Genomic DNA, 23,543 nt, shown 5'->3' with positions numbered 1-23,543 from the left:
AAACAAAAAAAATCGCAAATGTAAATTTATAAATTCGAAGTGCGAAATGAATATAAACTTTAAAGAATTACAATTTTTTTTAAACTAAATTTCTTACCCAGCTTTCACATGAATATATCCATCTTCACCCACCACTTCTTTTTTTGCAGAGTTTCCAACTAAACCAGTAGTGTTTCCAACCAAGTTTGTCATCACAGGTGGGTTTTGTAACATGACATAACTATTTTCAGCATTTTGGGGTTGTACTAATTTTGAAAAGTTTTGAGCGTGACCACTTTGCACCATTCGTTGGATATAATCATAAATCATGCTTTTTTGACCCTCATAAATTTCTGGGCGATTTTCAGAGGTAAAATTCTTCTGGGGTTCAGATATTTGGGGTAAATTAGAATTGTTATTAAACTCTGGTCGACTAAGAACAATGTTTCGACGCAATTCTGATTTTGGGTCAAAATTTCGACTTTTTACAGGTAATGAAATGTAACCCGGAGGGGGTGAGTCACTACTTCGAGGTTTAGGGGGGTCAGGATAATTTACAACAAATTGGGTAGAGATCGGTTGCTCTATTCCCATTTTATCAAAATTTTCATGGAACCTTAAACAAAAATAGAAAAATTAGAGGGAAAATGGATAGAAAAATTAGAGGGAAAATGGATAGAAAAATTAGAGGGAAAATGGATAGAAAAATTAGAGGGAAAATGGATAGAAAAATTAGAGGGAAAATGGATAGAAAAATTAGAGGGAAAATGGATAGAAAAATTAGAGGGAAAATGGATAGAAAAATTAGAGGGAAAATGGATAGAAAAATTAGAGGGAAAATGGATAGAAAAATTAGAGGGAAAATGGATAGAAAAATTAGAGGGAAAATGGATAGAAAAATTAGAGGGAAAATGGATAGAAAAATTAGAGGGAAAATGGATAGAAAAATTAGAGGGAAAATGGATAGAAAAATTAGAGGGAAAATGGATAGAAAAATTAGAGGGAAAATGGATAGAAAAATTAGAGGGAAAATGGATAGAAAAATTAGAGGGAAAATGGATAGAAAAATTAGAGGGAAAATGGATAGAAAAATTAGAGGGAAAATGGATAGAAAAATTAGAGGGAAAATGGATAGAAAAATTAGAGGGAAAATGGATAGAAAAATTAGAGGGAAAATGGATAGAAAAATTAGAGGGAAAATGGATAGAAAAATTAGAGGGAAAATGGATAGAAAAATTAGAGGGAAAATGGATAGAAAAATTAGAGGGAAAATGGATAGAAAAATTAGAGGGAAAATGGATAGAAAAATTAGAGGGAAAATGGATAGAAAAATTAGAGGGAAAATGGATAGGAAAATTAGAGGGAAAATGGATAGGAAAATTAGAGGGAAAATGGATAGAAAAATTAGAGGGAAAATGGATAGAAAAATTAGAGGGAAAATGGATAGAAAAATTAGAGGGAAAATGGATAGAAAAATTAGAGGGAAAATGGATAGAAAAATTAGAGGGAAAATGGATAGAAAAATTAGAGGGAAAATGGATAGAAAAATTAGAGGGAAAATGGATAGAAAAATTAGAGGGAAAATGGATAGAAAAATTAGAGGGAAAATGGATAGAAAAATTAGAGGGAAAATGGATAGAAAAATTAGAGGGAAAATGGATAGGAAAATTAGAGGGAAAATGGATAGGAAAATTAGAGGGAAAATGGATAGGAAAATTAGAGGGAAAATGGATAGGAAAATTAGAGGGAAAATGGATAGGAAAATTAGAGGGAAAATGGATAGGAAAATTAGAGGGAAAATGGATAGGAAAATTAGAAAAAGGTACAATTTATGATTTTTAAATATTTTAACAGAAATCCTTACTTGGTGTGGCTCATAACAGATTTCTTTTCGGTGAAAGTGGCGCAACAGTTTTGTATGATGCAGTGAAAATGATATCTTTCCATAAACACACAAGCTACTAAAGTACATTCATTTGGAGCTAATCTGTTAACATTAAAATAATTTTAAATTTGGCAAGCATAAAATTTACCTATTCATTTTGTTTTTAACTAATTATTTTCATGGCAAGAATGGCTTAATAGCAAAAATGTTGCATACCATTAGTCTGGAGTTGGAGTTTTTTAATAATTATAATTGCCTAATTAACCTTACAAATTTATTGCTTGCTTGTATACCATAAAGGCAAAAGTTAAGTACACTTTAAGTAACTTACCCTCTGAAATATTTAAGAATTGATTCACTTGGATAGTCCAGTGGTGCCTCCTAAGATTCAAAAATCAAAGTTAAGGTTATTTTTTAAAGTTTAAAAGTTATCATAAAACACTTGTAATTTAAAAATAAATAAAACATGTATCTTTAAAAGAAATTTGTTTACCTGTTGTTGATCAATTGCTGAATTGCTTGAAGAATTGCTTTTTGAAGAAAGATTTAAAACTTCCTCATCTAAAACAAAACCAAAAATTTGTGATAAAATAAGTAATTTAAAAAAAACTTTTAACGTCATGTTAATATATGTGAAAAAGAAAACCAGCAAGTATATTATTTTATTACCTTTATGATTCTCTCTATTCTGGGGTTCAGCAAATTGATATTTTGCTTGTATTTTATTAAAGTCTAATGGACTTTCCCGTTTAATTTGAGGCAAAGGTTTATAGTCAACTTCTTTATATCTTTCATCGTTATGTTGGCTTAGTATTGGAGACTAAATAATACAAATAAAATAAATTTAAAAAATAATTTTAAAATCAAAATTAAGGAGGTTTAAAAAAACAACACAGAACTATATTTAAAATGTGTAAATTTAGAATGTTACATTGGAAATTAAATAATAAAAATCTTATAAACCTCGCTTTCTGGTGCATCAATGTAAGGTGGTGGAGGCCGTTCATAACTTTCCTTTTCTTGATCTTCAGTCTCTCTGCAAAATTAAACCAAATTTAAAACTTGTATTTCTTTAAGTAATTTAAAAACAGCTTTTTTTAGAACCAAAGTTCTTCATAAGTTGAAATATCTTTTCCAAACCTTTGTTGAAAAACTTCAGGGCGCGGAGTCGAAGTTTGCTGAAAAGATTTTTGAAGATTGTTTTGATCAACTTTTGGAGAGAACTGAAAAGTTTGAGGCAGGGCAGCTGTAAAAGCCAAAAATTTATATTTTACTTAAAAACAAAGCACACATTTACAAAATGCAAAACAACATTTATAAAATTAAAGGCATTTAAATTTGTTTTCTAATTGAATCAAAATATTTATTAACAGAAATTTTATTAGAATTGTGGAAGAATATATTTAAGTGTTTACCTGCAGCGACTGTTGTTGGAATTGAAGCAAGAACTTTTCTAGCAGCTTCCTGAAACAAAGCTGTATTCGCCACAGTACCTGAGGTCGATGGTTCCAAAGCCAGCTGAGGTGTGGGGCCTTAAGAATTTCAAAAACTTTTTCAAACAATTTAAACTAAGTTTATAATCAAAAAAATTAAAAAAAACCTAATCTTTAAACTTTAACAGAAAAGAAACATAAAAAGAATATCTCACGCTTTAGTAAGCGAGCTGCAAGAAAAGAAGGCAAAAAGGAGAGGGAATTAGAATTAGTTTGGCTGTTTCCAGATAGATCAAGAAACTGGGGCCTCACAAACGGATAAAGTTGTCTTTGAGGTGTAATAGAATCAGGCATGGTAACCGATGGGACAGGATGAATAGCGGATGTTGAAGGAAGAGAAGAAGAAGTGGGTTGAGAAGAAGAACAAACATCTTTCATAATTAAAAATTGATAATTTCAAGAAAAGGAATTTGTTGTAGAAAAATATTTTATATGAGGAATTCATAAAATCAAATTGTTTAAAATGAAAGAAAATGCAGAAAAACCAATAATTTGTAAAAGAGGTTTAAATTAGGAAGTCAAAAGTGTCTACAAAGATTGTAGAGTATAGAAAATATTAATAAGTTGCAAAATTTTTTTTTTAAAATGACACCTAAAAGAAACAGAATAAAAATGTGGTATCTTACTTAAGCTATTAGTATCACCAGCTCCCAACAAATCTTGTCTATCATGTTTTCTCTTATGTGATACCATCTGACTGGTGGAGGTAAATGCATATTCACAATTCTTTCTCAAGCAATGAAAGTGATTGGCTGTTCTATTCCAGGCACATGACACAAATCTGAAATATTAGAGTAATGACTGTTTTAAAATTTAATTTAAATTTTATTTTTCGCTAGAATAAACTAACATGTTATTTTTACAGAACATAACACAACTTACTGGCAAGGTTCATTTTTGTAAAACTTTTTAAATCCCTGCCTAGTGTAAGCATCATCTCTGGTATGATAGGCCTTGTGCTTTTCTATATCACATTTGTTCTTGAATGTAAAATTACAATCTGGTCGCCTGTCAAATTATAAAATTAAACTTTAATGAACTGTACAATTTTTTTTAAAATGGCATTAATTATCAAAACGTAAAAAATAGTTAAAAATACAAATAAGAGAAAAACTTCCTATAGCAGTTAATAAATAGATTTAAGAATGATTTATTTAATAAATAAACATAAACATTATAATCTATATTGACAAAATTACTTTACCATTTCCTGCAATAACACCGGATATAAATACTAGAATATTAAAGTTACCATTCTACTGTTTATATCCGGCAACATATCTTACATATTAATATTTAAAAATTGGGTGGCTTACCATTTAAAATTTAGCAGGGGTTACATTTAAATTGTTAATAAGTTAAACTTAAATGAAGTGATGTTTTAGAATCAATTTTTGAAACCCAATTATTTTAATAAAAATATTAATTTTGTGATATTTAGGGATATATGACAAACAAAAAATTTTCTTTTTATTTTAAAATCAAAAATTAACATAGTTTGAAAAAAAACAATAGGTTTTAACTAACTTACGTGCAATGAAAATGTGTTGTTCTTTGTGTAGCAAATGGACAAAAACTCGCTCCACAATTTTCAGTTGCTCTGTATCTCTGAAAACCATTACTGACAAATTGTTGATTCTTTTTATGAAAGTTTTCGTGAGTCATTACATCCGAGGTACTTGTGTACACCTTTGTGCAACTTGTCTGTTTCAATATTAAATTATATTAGATATCTTGAATACAGTTAATATAAGGCTGGCTTAAATTATGGCAAAACACACTCAATTTTTTTTAGTAAAACATTTAAAAAATAGAACTACAGTTTTATTAAAATAGGCAAATAAAAAAATTAAGCCAAAGTATCCATTCATGAAAACTGCAACCTACATGTAAGCAATGATAATGAGTTGATTTTCCATTTAAATGACAACTTCCAAACTGGGCAGAACAATCATCAGTTGGTGAAAATCTCATAAATCCATGAGCCAAGCTGTTGTCTCTTTTCTTGTGCATGTTGTAATGTCTGATCACATCAGATTTGTTTGTAAATCTCTGTAACAAAAATGACATTAGTTTTCTATTTATATTTCAAACTATATATAATACAAACAAAAGTCAATTTTACAGCTCAAACAAAGAAAAGAGCATAAAAAGTTTTTTTTTGTATATATTTTTTATATGTATATATTTTTTATAGTATGTTCAACAAATTATTACTAATCCTATTCCACCTCAAATTTATAATTTAAAATTTACTGGCTTAGGGTTGTAAAAATAAATTACTCAATTGTTACCTGAAAGTTACAGTCACTGTCAGTGCAATGAAAATGATCTCTATTAACATGAGGGCAGGTAGGTTGTAAACATGAATTTCTTGATGAATATCTAAAAATAAAGAATGTTCAAGTTAACATATATTGGTAGTAAAGTAACATTCAATAAAAATTAATGCATAATAAGCAAAATTATATACATATTGAAAAAGTATAGTTAAACTAAGGGCTATGTGAACTTTGAGTTAAGTTGTAAAATCGTCATAAAATTGAATTGCAAAAATACCCAAGTGTAGCAATATTGTAACAAATATGGTTAAGTAAATGCAAAAATGCTAACACTTTGTTTAATCTGCTTTACAAATATTTATTTAAACTTAACTTTAAAACTTGGTAAATATTTTGCTAAAGATTACTAAAAAATTTAAATTTCCCCGATCTATTCTAGTTACTTTAAACTTTCCCATTATGATATTTCTTGAATTTCAAAGTATACAAAATAAATACAATTTTAAATATTAACTTTTGCATTTGAAAATGACAGATAAAAAAACACTTATAAATAATCATATTTTACACGAAATGTTTGATAAATAAAAAAAGACCATGCTCATTTAAATAAACTTACTTTGTGATATATTTATCAAACACTTCTTCTCCAAAATCTGTGGGATTCAAAGTTCCTTTTTTTATTGATCTAAAATTTATTCAGATTAAAAATAAACGAATTTGAAACAATTAATTGTAAAAAATGGTTACTTAGTTAAGGCAGTTGAAAAAAAATATTTTATACAGCATTGAAAATCAACGTTTTCTGAAAAATATGTTAACAAAAAGATTTTTTATTTTTAATTAACCCATTTTAATTACAAGCAAAATCAATACTTCATTTAATTTAGCAGAATCTTACCAAAACTAATAATGACACAATAATTACAAAAAAAAGTATTTTAATTTTTTTTTAATAAAATACAACATAAAATGTAAATCTTAAATTGTTAAAGGCAAGAACAAACTTAGAAACTACAAACAAAAAGTTGTTAAACTTACCCTACTCCACTTGATACAGTTCCAGCAGTAATAGAATCAACAGAATCAGGATCAAACTGACCACTGGGGGAAGAAGAGTTCATCTAGAAATAAATTAATAATATTAAAATATTCTCGAATTTAATTATAACAATATTTTTTTAAATTAGATATTTATTAAATGATACGAAGGGTAAAAAAATATATTTTTTTTATCCTTTATTAGACTGAGAAAATAATAGTTTTTGTATTGCTAAACTTTTATAAATAAAAAAACAAAAAACAAATTAAAACTCACATGAGGAAACATTTTAATCTTGAAATAATTTTGTAAAGCTTCACTATTAGCCTCATTATTTTCTAAAATAAAAACCAAAATACAGTTGTCACATGATAATACTTTGACATCAACATTTTTTATGTACATGACCTCAAAGTTAAAGTATTAAGTATTTATTCTGTCAATTCAGCTAAAATAGCTATTATATTTAATATTATAAACACTATAAAATTTGGCATATTCTGCGTAGCACATTATTACATTATTGGAACAAGACATTTATCATAAACAAAAATTTAAAATAAAGAATATTCACCATTTGCTTTAACAATGGAAGCCATCATTGCTGCTGCAACAGCTGGACTGGTAGGAAACCGTTCTTGCACGTCGTTTACCTAGAAAAATTTACATATTAAAAATTATTTTTAAATAGATTTTAAAAATTCTGTATTATTATTTTCCATATGTTTTTTTTTAACTAATTATACGCATTTAGAAAAGTTGTTGTCCTAAAGATTCATCTTTTACTTAAAGTTGCAAAAAAAAATTATTTGCACTAAAGAGATTACATATTTTTGCTGATTTGTTTTTTTTTGTTTAAGATGTTTAGTAACTGAGTTAAACATAAACTCAATAAATCCCTCATTTTGCTGATTTTTGATTTATGTTAATTCTTTTAAATGTCCAAAATTGATTACTTAATGGAAAATAAGTTAATTGGTTAATAGAAAAACAGAAGTTAGAATTGGTTTTAAAAAATAAATGGAATTTTGATAAAGTTTGTATATAAATGTTAAGTAAACTGTATAAGCTTTCATACTAGTACACTTACATAATGATTAATCAAACTAAAAAGCTTTTTTTTATAAATTAGGAAACACAAATTTGATATTTCCCCTGTAAAATATTTAACGCTCAAATTTCTTATTTTCCCATTTAATAAAATTAATCAACTTTTTTGGAAGTCAACAACTTGGCAAATAAGAAAAACCCAAAGTCCATTTAATACTGTACAATTTTTTTTTAATAATAAACTTTAACTTTTTTTTATTTACTGTAAACAAGGTAAACACTTTTAACTATATTTGTTATAGGTATTTTTTAATGCTAAATAAGGTGTTTTTATTTTTTTTTAAATTCGGGAAAAAAATATTAAACTACATTTAAAAAAGATACTGAAAACGCCCAAAAAAAATTTATATCTTAAACTCTTAACTCAAAAACCTATTCAATTTTACTTTTTTTAATCTTACTTGATAATCAGATCTAGTGGGGGTTTGGTCATGTGACCAGTCATTATTTTGTTCTGCTTCACTTGATGGTTGATTGTCCAAATTGCTTTCATATTCTTGAATAACCTGCTACAAAAAAATGAAATGTTGTTAAGATTAATATATTAAAGAAAAATGGAAGGGTCAAGATTAAGAAATGACTTTGTGTTTTTCTTATAAGCACTTACTTTAAAAATTTAATTACTTTTCTTTTAATTTTTACAATGTTTAAGTTTAAATATTTTTGTTACATTTGCATAAAAATATTAAAACAATTCTAAAAACTAGGTAAATTGTTATTATATATTTTTAAATAAATTTTTATATCACATTTTGCCTAATAATTTTTTAAAACAGTTTCTACCTCATTCTTTTTTTTTTCGATGAGCTGGATCTTTAGTTGTTGAAGAATAACAATCTCATGATGAGTAAGATCAACTTCTTCCATTGCTTCCAGTAGGGGACGTTGTTGTGCCAACAATAACAGCAATTTCTCAAATCTATATTATTAAAAAAAAAATACACAAGTTTAACTACATAAAAAACAATTTTTAAGTTGTTTGTTAAATGTATCAAGAATTTATAACTGTTTTCTTGTTAAATAAAAACAAAAATTAGAACAGTTTAAAATTTCCCTTGTTTATCATAAAGCACAAAGTCGACTTACCTTTGCATTTTTGCACCTAAATCATAGGGAGCATTATTCAAGTTATTTTCAGTCATGTGAAAATTATGATCATCATGGTTGATGTGGTTACCATCATTGTCATTATATTGGTTGTTGTCATCATCATTATAATGGTCATTTTGTTGGTGATCATCCTTATTTTGATCTGGTATAAATACGAAAAAATTTTAGCTGATGATTGGAAGGCAATTACTTAATTCAACCAGCCAATTAAAGTTTTAAATATATTTTTAAACAACAAACCTTCACTAGTTTGGTCAGTTTTGATTCGCTTGACCGATAAATCTATACCCTCTTGCTCTTTACGACCTTCCAAATTCACTTTTGATGCAAGGTCATCACTGTTGGGGTCATCTCTTATTCTTTTGCGAATATTTTGATCTAAAATTTAAAAAAAAAATCTTGTGACATGGTAAACTATAAGGTTGCAAAATTGAATAAAAAATTGCTGAATATGAAAAATATTAAATTTACAACAAAGTAATTTCCAATTTTTTTGCAACACCTAAAACATGTGAAAATTTCAATTGTTTTAAACTGAGTCATTTTGTGCAATAATATTTTTAATCAAAAATTTGGAAATAACCCAAATAAAAATAAACACAATTAAATCACAACTAAACAACAATTTTTTACCTAACTTTATTATAATAAAATTACCATATAAAGAAATACTTAGACTAAGAGTTTATTTTTAGTGTTTGCATTAAATTTTTCCTAACATTGCATTTTATTGTTTGCTCAAATGTGTTATTTTTGGAATTATATTTTCAAGGGTAAAAGTCTAAGTTAAAATACACCAACAACATTTATTTTCTAATTTAATGTTTGGTATGCCTGTAACTTAAAATGATTTTACCTCGAAAATTATTTAAAATTATTTTACCTAAATTTAACTAACCTTGTTCTTGACCCCTATTCGATCTATTGACCCCTTGACCTTCATCATCACTAAAACCTTGAGGTTCAATGACATACACTCCTGATAAAAACAAAAAAGGAATATTTTCTGCACAATTTAATAAAAACTGATGAAAAACTGAACAAAAATAAACTTAAAATGTTAGCATATTTTTTAATGTTATTAAATAAAGGATAACTAGTAACTATAGCATTATTACGTAGTAGAATTTTTTCGAGTTCTTATTTAAATCCCATATCGGTATCATAAATGTTATTTTCTTAGTAGGATTTAAGTTAACTTTTGTTTTAATATATTATAATTTTATTTTAGTTGTGTTCTGGTAATATCTTAAAACAGATGACATTTAAATAATTAATAAATCTATTTTAAATTTGTAATTACTCCCTTAGTTATTAACTAATTAACATAATTAGTAACGACAATTTACCACAAGTATTTATCAATTTTAAGAACAACATAAAAGAACAATTTTGAACAAAATTTTAAACACCAAAATAAAACAGAAATATACTTGGTCTGGATTAAATATATTTTTATTTTTACCTTCTGGTGGATTAATCCATTGTTTTGACATTTCATTTTCTCTTTTTTTATTTACTTCAGCATCTAAAATAAACAGAAAAATAAAATATGTTGTGTTAGATTAACTTTATTTTTAATTTAACAAAATAAAAAAATAAAGTGTTTTTAATAATTTGTATTTTAATATTGGAAATAAACATAGTAAACCATTTTCACTGTTTCAGTTGTTAATTTATTTATAAAACATATTTTATTTTAAACTCAATAAAATATAAAGAACCAAAGCAAACAAAATTTTTAAAACAGAGATATGATCAACTTATATAATAATTTGTTAAAGCTACTAAGAAGATTAGAAAAACGAACAATCAGAAAACTATTGATGTTCACCTCTAAGTTTTGATTTTACTAAAAACGACCATAACCCAGTTTTATATATACCAAAAAGATAATTAACTGAAGTTCATACAATTAAAAATAAAAAATACCATGAGGTGAATTGTTGTTGCTTTCCAAGTAACTCTCTCCATTTGAATCTATAGAAATCATATAAATAATAAATAAATGAATCATATAGGATATCACCTAAGAAAACAATAAACAAATTTTTCTTTACAAACAAACTCTAACTACATCATTTCCCTTTCTTATATTTGGTAAAACAAATGTGTTTCCTTATATCAAAGAATATGTGATTGGTTATAATCAGAATAAAAACCATTTAAATAAACATGTTCTCGATAAAACTTAAAAAACCTACCACATGTAGGGGACAAAGAATGGTCTCTAGAGTGCTGCCCCTCTTCAGTCATGGTGATATTTTGGGGCCCCAAATTTAGGGGAGAAGGGTGAATGGTGTTCAATAAATCAAACCTTCGAACTGGCCGACTTTTTCTTCTCGACGACATTTTTGATGTCTCGTTTTTAATTTCATTCAGATATGAGGCTTTAACTTTTTGTAACTTAAAAACCTGAAAAACATATTTAAAAAAATATTTTATATATTATTACCAAAAAATTTATCTAAATTTTTGTGTAGTTTATATTACTATATAGGCTCTAAAAAAAATAAATAAACATTTTGAACAACAAAGTCTAATTCTAATAAAACTTGCTAAATTTTGTTAATATGATTATTTTTGTTTGTTTTTTATTTCTTTTAATTTTATTGCAGTTTTCATGAAAGACTTCAAATCGTCACCAAATAAACTTAAATAAACTCAACACAAAATTTTTCGCTATGAGTAAATTAATTTAATTAATTGATATTTAATACTTTTAGCGCAAAACCTTTTCGGTTTCTGGTTAAACATAATTACTTCAGAGAAAAACCAAAATATCAAACAAACAAAAAATGTAAATCCCTATACGGTAATAACATCGAAAATTCAGAAACGAGAATTTTAGGTTTTTTATGTTCATGAAATGTCATGCAAATATTACATTAAAAATATAAAAAATGCAAACATTTTTTGCTGACTTAAAAAACAAGCAAAAACCTAAAAAACACAGTTCAATAAAGGTCCATTATGACGTAACGCACGTTATTTCTACACTAGCCAAGTTTGGTATAGAATATTTTATAAAAAACAAAATTTTTAACCTAAGCGCCATTTATTTATTATATTTAATATGACGTCATTTCAAACTTTGTTACATATTTTTTAATGTGTCAAAAATGTTCGCAAATAAAAACAGCATTAATCACATTTACGCGACAATTTTAAATGGCGATCAACGGGGAGAAAATTTTGCTCTATTTTACGTTGAATAATAAAACTAGAAATGTGGAAATCGAATTAAATTAAGGTTGCCCGGAAATGATTTCATTTCCATTAAATAAAACGGGAATTTTTAAAATCGCATTATTTTAAATTTTTTTTAGAGTGGTTAAGCAAACAACGAAATTGAAAAAAAATTTTAATCAACACGATTTTAAGTAAAAAAACAAATGTAACAATTAATCATTTATTATATAATAATTTTCGAAGTTAATTTAAATTTATTTTACAATTTCTTTTTTTATGTTTTTATTTCCAAAAGTAAATAGTAGTCCATTTAAAAAAAGCTAATGTATTGACCAAACGGTGAAAAATCGTCCCAAATATGTCAAAAAAAGCTCAAATTTAATATCGCGTTACCCTTATACGTTATTTCCTTTTCTTAAATAATTTCAATAAAAATTACAAGCTGGTTACAACTTTATTTAATCTATGATTTCCTTTATATTAAAAAAAAAATTGAAAGAATTACAAAACGCGGTATTTCCTAAGATTTTTCATGCTGAAATCGCATTAAAAGTCGCGATGTTATTACTAGTTATATTGCGCATTACATAACCTAATTTAATAAGCCGCAATTTTTCACACGACCGATCATAAAGCGTTGTGAACCTAAGTTTTAAAAAAAATTCCAAAAAAATTTTAGTGCATTTAATATTTTCCGCAATATAAAAAAAATTTGGTCAAAAACTTATAAACCTGTAAAAAAAAATTTATTTATAAATAAACACGTGACCAAGTTACTAAAAAAACGAAAAAAGTGTTTTGTATTGACGAAGAGTTGTTAAGTAGAATTATACACACCGCTTAATTACTAAATACATATTACTAATTATTAACGCGATAAAAGGTCTGTGTGGGCAACATTATTATACACAGTTTAAAAAAAAACACAATAAAATAAAAAACTTTTCAGGAAACACCCATTTTCTTTAAAAATAAAACGCCATTACTAATTTTAATTTTATTCAACACCCCTAAAATATGCCAAATTTTTTTTTCTTTACTTTTAAACTTTGCAAAATCAATCCGAGTCGTAAAAAGCATCTGGTCTATAACTTCATTTCAACTATAAACTGCATTTAAATATAAATATATAAATACGAACTTAATGATTTGTTATAAACCTCGTCCGTTAAAATAACTACGTCCGGTAGCATTATAATAAAAATTACAACCTATTTAGCCTTTGCAGAGGAAAAGAATATTTTTGATTAATTTTACTTTTCCTGTTGGTATGCCGCGACATTAATTAACAGCATTAAAAAATAACGGATTAATTTATAACTCAAAATTCGAAATCCGCAGCGCATGAAATAAATCCGTTCGAATACAATTGAGTTACATTGTACGCAAAACCCAACACAATAATAAAGGAAGTTAATTATCCTTATAACTGTATGATAGACTGCCTGTAGATTAGCACAAAACTACGGATTTTGAAGAGCTATTTTTTGTTCTTTGGGCGAAATTTTAAAATGCTAAAAACCCTTGTATATTTGATAAGTACAATTCAGAATAAAAAGTCTGATTTTTTCTTTTGTGCTAAATTTTAGCGATTTTTTTTTAGAGTTTTCTTCTATCACGCTGAAACGAGAATTCGCAGTTACTTGTCAAAGTCAAACAATTTCGGCAAGAAAATAATTTTAATTGAATAAAAAATAATAAATTCTAAAAAAATAAACATTATGAATATACCAAAAACTTCTACTGCACTGTTAAAGTATTCTTTTATTTTATCTTTAGGTAGGTACAATAAGATACAAAATAAACTTAAAATTACCTAAAGTAAATAGATACGCTAAACTTCCATAAAACTAACACACTAAAATAACTTAATAGAGATAAACTATAAATAACATTACTGCGTAATTACGAAAATAAATGCTAATATCTGTTCATATTTAAAAAACATTTTTATGGTTTTATGAAAACAAAATCTATTTTTGAAAATACTAAAAATACCCAACTAGCTAGGCTGGTAAATCTAATAAAACAAAAACGGATTAAAAGACCCTAGAAAAAAAACTTTTTATAAAAATAAATTACTAAAATGTTTAGGCTTTTATTATTACTAAACTAAAATAGACCAAGTATAGAACTGCTAAAATAGATTTAATAAGAATAATAATCTCTTTTTCCTGCATTTGGCATAATGCTCTTTGCGAGCCTTTTTTGTTTTTATTCGTTTCAAACTGCGCTGTACCAATATTATGGTTAGTACGTATAGTTCCTGCATATAAGCAGTAGTAAATCATCAAAAACCAAGTATTAAGACTGCGTCACCATAATTACTAAGGGTCCAGTTTTGCCTATTTTGCACAAAAAACTTACTTGTGGCCAAATTTTCTACTTTATTACGACAAAAACAGCTGATAAGTTAAATTATTTTTATGATCTCGATTTGATTTGCGCATTGAAATAAAAACTGTTTAAGTATTAAATTCGACACAATAATTGGAAAATAGAGCGCAGTTGTTGAGTTAAATAAATCATATTAGAACGGTATAAGAAAAAGTGTGATGCATGAAAGTATGAATGTGCGCAATGACATAATTAAACACATTTTATTTTTTCCCTCTCGCCCGTTTTCGAGTTATTGCATTTTTGTGTTTGATAGAAAACAGCAGCTGTTGTTGCTAAAATTAGCGAGAAGCTCTCGCAACACGAGATAAAGCGACGAAGCAAATAAAACTTTAACCCGTTTGCTTTTTAAACAGCTGGAAAAATATCTTATCGTTTTTCCTAATTGAGATGCGAAGACCTTCCAAGTGTTTCTATCACAAAAATCTCAAGACGATGCCGATACTTAATCGCCTTCTTATTTTCGTGACTTATTTTTCTCTGATTTTTTGTTTGAAATGTGAAGTTTTTGCGTCTGTAATATTTCAAAGTTGTGACAGAAATGGACTCGAAATGACGGAATTGATTAAAATTCACACGGTTCAAAATTCGAGATACAAATTGTCTAAAAGGAAATTGACATTTGTGACGTCAGAAACGTACAAGTACTTGGAACGCAATTCCTAACAAAAAGATAATTTCAACTAACTCTTTCGCGAGCTCAAAACCCAAATAAAACGCTAAATCGCGTCCAGTAAAACATATTTCGTGGGCAAAGCGTACGTTTTGGAAATTTACAAGACCAAAAAAACATTTGTTTGATTTAATTTGAATTTCTATGAATTAACGTTTACATGATTTTCAAGCCAAAACTCCCAAAAATCGGGAAGATAAGATTGATATTCACACGGAAAATCATGTCATCACTTCACTATCCTACACCAAATTTACTGAGATAAAAATAGTTCCGAAATTTTCAAACAAATTTTAAGTAATGTTTATAAAACGTTTTTTTAAGACGCTTTTTTTAAATTTCGTCACATTTCAAAGACTTTTAAGATTATTCTAATATATTTTTAACTGAGAAATTAAATAACACTATATGCCAAAATTTCGGATAAGCAAGAATTCTTTCTAACTTTTCTGTAACTAAAACCTAGTTTAATAAGACTGCATATTTGCGCTAAAAGCCCAATAAACTGAAATAAATTTAAAGAACAGCTGTCTCTTCGTTGTCTTACTTCCATAGAAATCGAAATAAACGTTTTCAGATCAAATTTCCAACAATTTCTCGCTGGAGAATTCGATTCGCTGGTTTAAGTAACTGTTGCTCCAAAATTTTTTTTATACAAAACATTTAAGGCAAAAGCCTATTCATCGACTAAATTCTTTGGGGAAAATTGCTCTTATTTTTGTAATAAAACGATCCGGCAATCGATATTACATTTTTTCAAGTGGCTTGGAGCGTTAAAATTGCCACAGTAACAAATTGAGTGAAAAAATTAAATTTAAACCAAAATTTGCGCAAATTTGCATTGAAATGAGGTGGCTTGTGACCATAATAATAACCGTATTTTAACTTGAACGTAAAATTTTATTTAACAGGCCTAAAAGTCGGATTTCGAAGTCATTAAAGTTAATTTGTATTGCTTTTGCCTTCTAAGAGGTTTTTGTATATATTATTTATCGGTTCGGCGAAAAATTTAGAGAAAAAACAACAATAAAAACGTTTTCTTTCAGGCAACTCATTAAAATTTTAGTATTTTTCTTCGGCCCTCGCTGCCGCGTATATTATAATTCGCTTTTCGTGAAAAAAATCGACGAAAAAAAACAAGAACGTTCTCATTAAAATTTCAATTTACAAACAGTCTCATTTTGCCCCCTCCCACTCTCACTTTGCTCCCTTTTTTTCTTCTCTTTCCTTCTCCTGGGCAAATTCGCAAAGAACTTTAATTTTACCGGCAATTGATTAAAAACCGAGAGAAAAACGAAAAAGTTAAAAAAAATGTTTTAAGCCGGAAAGAATTTTACAAAATTGGAAACTAGTAAGCTTTTATTAAAATTAAATAAACTTATAGAAGTTTAGCTTTACACTCTACAAGTCTTAAAAAAAATACAAAAATAATCTTAAAAAATTAAATTAAAATGTTACAAAAAATAAAACAAAATTACGAAAATTTGGATTCTGATTTTGCCTCCACAAAAATGTAAAACAGTTAAATTAACTCTTGTTTTATATAACATAATATCCCTTCTTTAATCGTATAAACTCCATGTTTTTAACAAAAATTACAAAAGAACGAAAGAGATTAAATGGTAAGCGTATTACGCGTCATATGTTTCCCCATCTCGAGGGAGATGATGACGTCATAATCGTGCATGTGCTACGTCATAATCAGGAAAAATAATTCGAGATTTGATTAAATTTTTATATTTTTTAAAATATTTTTTTTTCAGTTTTATTAAACAAATGTTCAATATGTTAAGTCCACTTTTCCGCCAATAAAATAAACTACATTTTAATAAAATATTGCGCTTAAATTTAATAAAATATAAATTAAATATTTTTTTTATTAAGCGTAAATAAAAGATAAGGGCACTGCCAAAGTAAATTTAACTTTTTAATTTTTGACGAAGTCACGGCTGTCACGTGACAATTACGGGTCTGTTACGTAGTATCAAATCAATTAAAAGTTCAAAATATTTTCGTGTTGGAGTTAATAAAATTTTCCAAATTTTGAATATTTAAAAAAACATTTAATTTGGGTCTTAAACTTATTTTTCCACTTAAAAATCTAAACCACGCACAATTATTGATTTTCAAATCTGGTTCAGAAAAACATATATTGCGATTAATGCCAATTTTCAAAAAAATCGATTCAACAAAATGCATAAAAATGATCCCCAGACGAAATTTTCAACGATTTAATCAAAATTTCTCTTAGCCCAAAATATCAATAAAAAGAAATCTATTTTTAAACGCGCAGTTTAATTTATATAAAAGCCTTGGATGTTTTTAGCAGTATTTATATATATAAAAATCCCATTTGATTAAAAAAAATATATATGTATTTCTGTATAAAAAAATAGTTATTAACTTATCATCACTCTTACTCCCTTTAACACAGGTTATTACTGAACTGTCATCAGCACATTAAATAAAATAAATTGAAATAAATAATGGGCTAAATTGCTGGTTAAAACTTTCTTAACCAAACCTATAAAACAAATTCTTGAAACTAGAAAATACAATCTATATAAAAATATCAACTTTCTTCTCTTTTTTTCGAAACCAAAAAAAATTGAACTATCCTATTTTGTGCAACCGTTTAAAAAAATAGCTATCTATAATTTAACAGAAATGTTAGCCCGAAAAAATGTGACATTTTACCTCAATTGCCTTTTTATTATCCTGCGCTCATTTTTTGCAATCATAAAAATAGATTAGACCCTGAATTCATTAACTTTATTATTTAAAGCGGCAGTTATTCGCAAATACTGCTAAGTCAATAAAATACTGCTTATAAAATGAAAGTTTATAGCAACCTTATCAAGTATTAAAAAAAAACTTTATTTTAATTTAAATATTTAAGTTTATTAAACGAAACCACACAAAATTAAATAAAGCCTTCCCTAAAAATTTAAGATAAGCGTAGTTTACGTCATTTAAAATTAAACCGTTTTTATTTCGTCGGCTAAAATGAAAATTATCTCAAAAATACAGGATATCAGAAAATTAATTAGAGCAAAAATGATCAGGGCTAATTAAGCTTTACGTAAAGGCTGAAAATCGCTGTATTTATACCTGTTTTAAACATATAAAATAAGTTCAATTACGAAGTTAAAAGCTTTAAAAACGTGGCGATTAACCTGTGTTTATTACGTCATAGTTAAAGTGGATTTTAGTTGAAATTAGCAAAGTTCGTTCAACTTTGCGTTTACTTTTGATACAAAATGAAATAAAAATTTATCGGCGCACCCAAATTTTGCGTGCGAGCCAAAATTTGAACAAACAAAAAAAGTCCAAAGTAGATTGTCGTTAAAAAACGGGCGAATTTGGGCCGAGCCACCAAACAAAATCTGGCTAATAATTTATGCCAACCCAAACAAACAGAAACTTCAATTTTTTTGACGAGTCGTTATTTTTTTTAAATCTCAAGTGCTTTTCACCACCCTTTATTTTAGAAAATGATTTACGAACTTACGAAAAATAGTCACGTGACCTATTAAAAATTGAACAAAATTAAGAAACGAAAGTTTTTTCAGAAAAGATCATTTATAGCGGTTTTGATTTATACGAAAAATCCTCAAAAACGAAACTTTTTTACAACATTAAGTTTCCTGAAAAAACTAACTAGCACAGCTATTAAAAAAATCTGATTAACATAATTATTTCTGTTTAACAGGTGCGCAAAAATCACAAAAAATCGTCGGTGTTAAAAAAGTTGTTTTACCGAACAATTTTAAAGTGGTCCTCGCCGAACAAAAACAACATTTTATCAATCTTTAACAATTTTGTTATTTAACCAAACTACGACAAAATTAACATTGTATCAGTTGCACAATCATAGGCGATAAGTTAAAAAACTTTAAGGGATGAACTTTCTAAAATTAAATACTAAATGCAGTTATTTTGCAAAAACAATACCAAACTGAACATTTTTCTTAGTTCAGTCTATTAATATTAAAATACCAATTTTTTGACTTGTAAACTTTAAAATAACTAAATCAAAAAGTATTTAAGTGGTCTAAACCCTAAAATTGCAGAAACCCTTAACTAAAAATTGCAACCTGATTAGGCGCCTCAGATTTTCCTCACACTTGAAAATTGAACAAATAATCGTAAAAATATGAATTTAAAACCTATTCTAATTACTTTTGTAAAGTTAAAGGTATTTGTAAAGTAAATTCGACTTTTATTGGCCTGAAAAAATGTTCTAATTAAATAAATGAGCGTTTAATAATTGTAGTTTATTTTCGATGAAGAAGTTAATAATTAAACTAACCCCTAAACTAAATTTACAATTCCGATATTTGGCTAACAGACAAAAAATGTTGTAAATAAAAAAACAACTGTAAAATATCTGCAATTATTGTCTTTAAAACTAAACTCGTAACTCTAAAACTTTGTAAAAATAAAATTTAACAACTTTTTCTTTTTACTGGCAAGCCTAAAGTGCCCTAAAACCCGTTAAAAAGAATGATTTACGATCACCCAAGTTTTTAAATTTACAACCAACTTATATTACTTTACCTCACTTTCAGGTCATTAACATAAAATCATAGAAAAAAAAAAAAAAAATCACCGATTTCGGTAACTAAGATTTCTATTAAGGCCCTAAGGCTCTTATATAAATGGCCTCTTATATTATTCTATCGTTTAAAAGCTCTTATACTTATATATCACAGCTAATAATTACACAATAAAAGCAATCACATTAATTTCCACTATGGTTTAGAGATCCTAAAAACGTTTTAAAAGCTTTTTAAAGCATGGTTTTACTCGTTAATTGAATGTATGTTAAAACATTAGCTTTTAATGTAAATCCTAGTTTTTATCGAGCAATTTAAAAGCAACAAATACAAATACCACGAAAAAGAAAATGTTTTGAAGCATGTACGAAATCTCGCAAATTATGTTTTAATATTTACCCACAGTCAGGTCAATAAACGCTTGGTTAAAAATTAAAAGTTACGACCTAACTTTTGCGAACAGGAATTTTATTATTACAGAAAAAAAAGAATTTGTCGCAATTTTATAAAAGATTGGTGTCAAAAATTACGAGCAAAAGTGATATTAAAAAAGGTCAAATAAAAACGCAAATTTAAAAAAAATTGCGCAATATCAGGGGGTTTGAATTCAAAAATAAATTTTGCATTTTTTCCAAAAAAAAACGTCCACTATGCATATTGCATAAGCTAGATTTCGAAACCAATTAAAAGATTTTAAACATAAATAACCATTTTAATTATTTATATCCTTATTTTTAACCGTATAACTCACTAAACAACTTTTTTGGTCTGGCAATATACAACTAATTTTAAACTTTCTTTTCTATACAAAATTTTGCCGTTAAAATGATTTCTATATGCCTAAAAGACCGGTATAATTTGTTGGTCTTTACGTGGGTTAGACAGGATAATATTTAGATAACGCTCAAATAAATCGCTACTCAAAAAAAAATATTTCTTTCCGCGATTTTTGAAAAGAAACTGTTACAAAATAAAGACTTAAAATCAACACAAAACTCAATTTAAAAACTGGTCACAATAGAAAATGGTAATTTTAGCTTGGGACCAAAAATATAAAAGTTACTTTTTTCTCATTGAGATTAACTCACTCACACTGACGCCTCCCCCAATAAAGAAAACAAAAAAAATCACGTAACCAAGTGAAAATAACAAATCAATCGTAAGTGAAATTAGATTCGCAAAAAAATGCTTCCTTTTTTTGTGTAAAAAAAACGACGCGGCATGAAATGTGAGAATTTAACTGAAAAGAAGCGAATTTTTTTCCTTTGTTACCAACAAATTGTCGCGTCTTGAACAATTCAGTAAAAAAAAAACGAGCCAAAATTAAAGAAAACGAAAACACGTTGATCTATTGTTTAAAAAGTTTGGTATCGTATTTCGGCTCTTCCAGTGAAAAAACAGTGAAAATATTTAAGAACACAGAAAAAAAATTGAACACAATGAAGTAAAAGCAACGGTGTCGCCTTTCAAAAGAATACAAATTATTACAAAAACGAAAATCTATATTTAATTTTATATTTTTCTCGTGTGTGATTTTAATTTGATTTTATTGCCCACTAGGTAAGATGTTATGCAAAGGTTTTTAGATCGGTGAATAATATTATTTCCCTTCCTGTTAACGCGCAGAATAAATTCTTATCAAAACATTAGGTATACAATTTTTATTTAGTATTCAAAAAATCTATACCACAATTTATATATTTCAATTTTAACAGTTATTTCATTTAAAAGATTTACAGCCTACATTTACACTGTTTTGTTTGATTTCTATTTCACTGTGCAGTTTATGTCTAAATGTCGTACACCAATTTTATTTTAATAGGCTTGTTTTGTTGTTTAGTCTGTACAGAGTTAAATTAAAAACACTTTTGTTTAGGAAAAAATCAAAATATTTAAAACCACAGCAAAAATATCAGGCATAGTTTTCGAGTAAATGCGCATGATTTTTAGTAACGTGTGTTTTGTTTGGATTTCTTAGAGTGGGCCATTTTTTCCATGTCGAACATTTCTTAAAAATGTACGAAACTGAAAAGTAGTCGAACAAATTTGACTTTATCATATCACGTGATTAAATTATTTTATTACGTCATAATCTGGCATGTCGAAAAAAGTAAAAATCAACAAAATTTTATTACCGCAAAAATTGTCTAGAACCCCTTTACGTAAAGTTTAATAAATACATGTTATGACGTCATAGTTAAATTAAAACAAGAGGAAACCGTTATTAATATAAATGTGGGTGGAAAAAAGAAGTTTCCTAAAATTTTTAAACTTTGTTTCATGTTAATAATTTGTTGTATACCAGTTATAACATTTTAATAAAAGATTTAATAATTAAGAACAAATTTTTGATTTAAATGATTATGAATTTTAAGATATATTAAACATATACTAAGACATAAAAATTATGTTTAAAAAAAAACGAAATCAAAATTAAAATGTGTATCTTCAAAAAAACTAAACAAAAATACCAACAGTTTTGCCTAAAAAAAATGATTCAAATTAAAACAACATCCTTATTTCTATTTGACGATAATGTTTTTAAAAACTCAATTAAAATAAGCATATTTTTGGGCTTCCTTAAAAAGTTTTTGAAATATTGTTGTAACCCGATTTTAATAGGTTGCTTTAACAAGATGAAAATTATTAAAATTACATTGAGGTGTAGTATACATCCTTCCTGTAAACTCTTTAACCACGTGGAACTTATAATGCCATTCTAACTATATTGGTAAATCGTGTGTTATGATGTCAAAGGGTGGTTTTTTTGCACAAAAGCTTACAAACCAAAAAAAATTTAGCAAATTTTTCAAGTGAAATAACCTTTTAAGGTTTGACCTAACCTGCCTTAAACTACATTTTCTTTAGTTTACCAAATCTAGATCTTAAACTGTTTAAGCATTAATAATTTAAAATTATTCATTACTAAATATTTAATTTAAACAATGTGTTTTAATAAATATTAAATTATAAAAAAAGTTTAGTGTCACAAAACTTTCTATTTTGATATTTCAATTAACAACAAAAAATTTAAGTTAATACTTATTGTTAATATGCTAACATATTTAATTTATAATTCTAAAAATCCATATTGAAAGTTATGGTAATATTAAACTTAACTTATTTATAATGGCATATGTTTTCTACCAACTGTTTTCAACAACATCATTTCACTAAAAATCATGAAACTCCTCTATGGAATTTTTTTAACTTCCTCTCCATAAAAAGCTAAGTTCAACGAACAGGCCTGCCACGTTTTTATTAAATTATTTAATAATTTCCTCTCGCAAAATATTTTCAGCTCAAATTTAAAAGATTAATTAACAAGTTAAAAATTAGGGCAAGTAGCATTTGTCATTAAAACAAAAATAGTTTTATAATTATATTTCAATTGTTTTTTTCCTCACTTTAAATTATAAAATTCTGGTTTTATTATGCTTGTATTTTAAATAAGTATATATATCTATTTTGCTGTTGATTATTTTTTAGCTTTAGATGTCTTCTGTCCTTGTAAGTCTATAGTCTGAATGTTTTATTATGTGCTAGGCTATTTATAAACTAAACTTTTTTACTTGGAACATAAAAATGTTAATGAAAACAAATCCACCATTTTAGGTAAGATTAAAAATACAGACAGTGTGTCAAATACTCTGATATTAACTTGGGTAGTGGTTCGATTAACTTATTGAAAGTAAAATAGTAAATTTACGTACCTTTATGTTTAAGGAATACTCCTGTGGTACAGCTTACCAGTTAAAAATCGAAACAACTGGCATTTAAACCACAGGCATGCCAGCCTGCCAGGCACTTACGAGAAATTT

General features: G+C 26.7%; 1 protein-coding gene across 2 annotated transcripts in view; it reads right to left on the bottom strand.

Annotated features, from left to right (window-relative positions):
- LOC145751371 (zinc finger protein castor homolog 1-like) overlaps positions 1-23,525 on the bottom strand; it is a 28,252-nt gene extending 4,727 nt beyond the window's left edge. For both annotated transcript variants that reach the window (XM_082567494.1, XM_082567495.1), the window contains exons 1-26: positions 23,436-23,525; positions 11,106-11,316; positions 10,834-10,881; positions 10,367-10,429; positions 9,800-9,880; positions 9,142-9,279; positions 8,878-9,043; positions 8,575-8,710; positions 8,193-8,300; positions 7,256-7,334; positions 6,958-7,019; positions 6,681-6,763; positions 6,259-6,327; positions 5,652-5,742; positions 5,245-5,409; positions 4,889-5,061; positions 4,240-4,365; positions 3,984-4,138; positions 3,280-3,396; positions 3,005-3,110; positions 2,828-2,900; positions 2,534-2,684; positions 2,358-2,425; positions 2,196-2,245; positions 1,844-1,966; positions 98-595 (exon numbers count right to left, since the gene is read on the bottom strand). In XM_082567494.1, the coding sequence (XP_082423620.1) occupies positions 98-595; positions 1,844-1,966; positions 2,196-2,245; positions 2,358-2,425; positions 2,534-2,684; positions 2,828-2,900; positions 3,005-3,110; positions 3,280-3,396; positions 3,984-4,138; positions 4,240-4,365; positions 4,889-5,061; positions 5,245-5,409; positions 5,652-5,742; positions 6,259-6,327; positions 6,681-6,763; positions 6,958-7,019; positions 7,256-7,334; positions 8,193-8,300; positions 8,575-8,710; positions 8,878-9,043; positions 9,142-9,279; positions 9,800-9,880; positions 10,367-10,429; positions 10,834-10,881; positions 11,106-11,253 (3,077 nt within the window). In that variant the 5' untranslated portion in view covers positions 11,254-11,316; positions 23,436-23,525. The remainder of the gene's footprint in view (positions 1-97; positions 596-1,843; positions 1,967-2,195; positions 2,246-2,357; positions 2,426-2,533; positions 2,685-2,827; positions 2,901-3,004; positions 3,111-3,279; positions 3,397-3,983; positions 4,139-4,239; positions 4,366-4,888; positions 5,062-5,244; positions 5,410-5,651; positions 5,743-6,258; positions 6,328-6,680; positions 6,764-6,957; positions 7,020-7,255; positions 7,335-8,192; positions 8,301-8,574; positions 8,711-8,877; positions 9,044-9,141; positions 9,280-9,799; positions 9,881-10,366; positions 10,430-10,833; positions 10,882-11,105; positions 11,317-23,435) is intronic.
- Between the last annotated feature and the right edge of the window lie 18 nt (positions 23,526-23,543).

The sequence above is a fragment of the Corella eumyota genome, chromosome 4 (genome assembly GCF_963082875.1).
Source record: "Corella eumyota chromosome 4, kaCorEumy4.1, whole genome shotgun sequence".
Classification (NCBI taxonomy): Eukaryota; Metazoa; Chordata; class Ascidiacea; order Phlebobranchia; family Corellidae; genus Corella; species Corella eumyota.
Note: the sequence above shows the minus strand (reverse complement) of the source record. Positions and strands in the feature narration are given on the sequence as shown.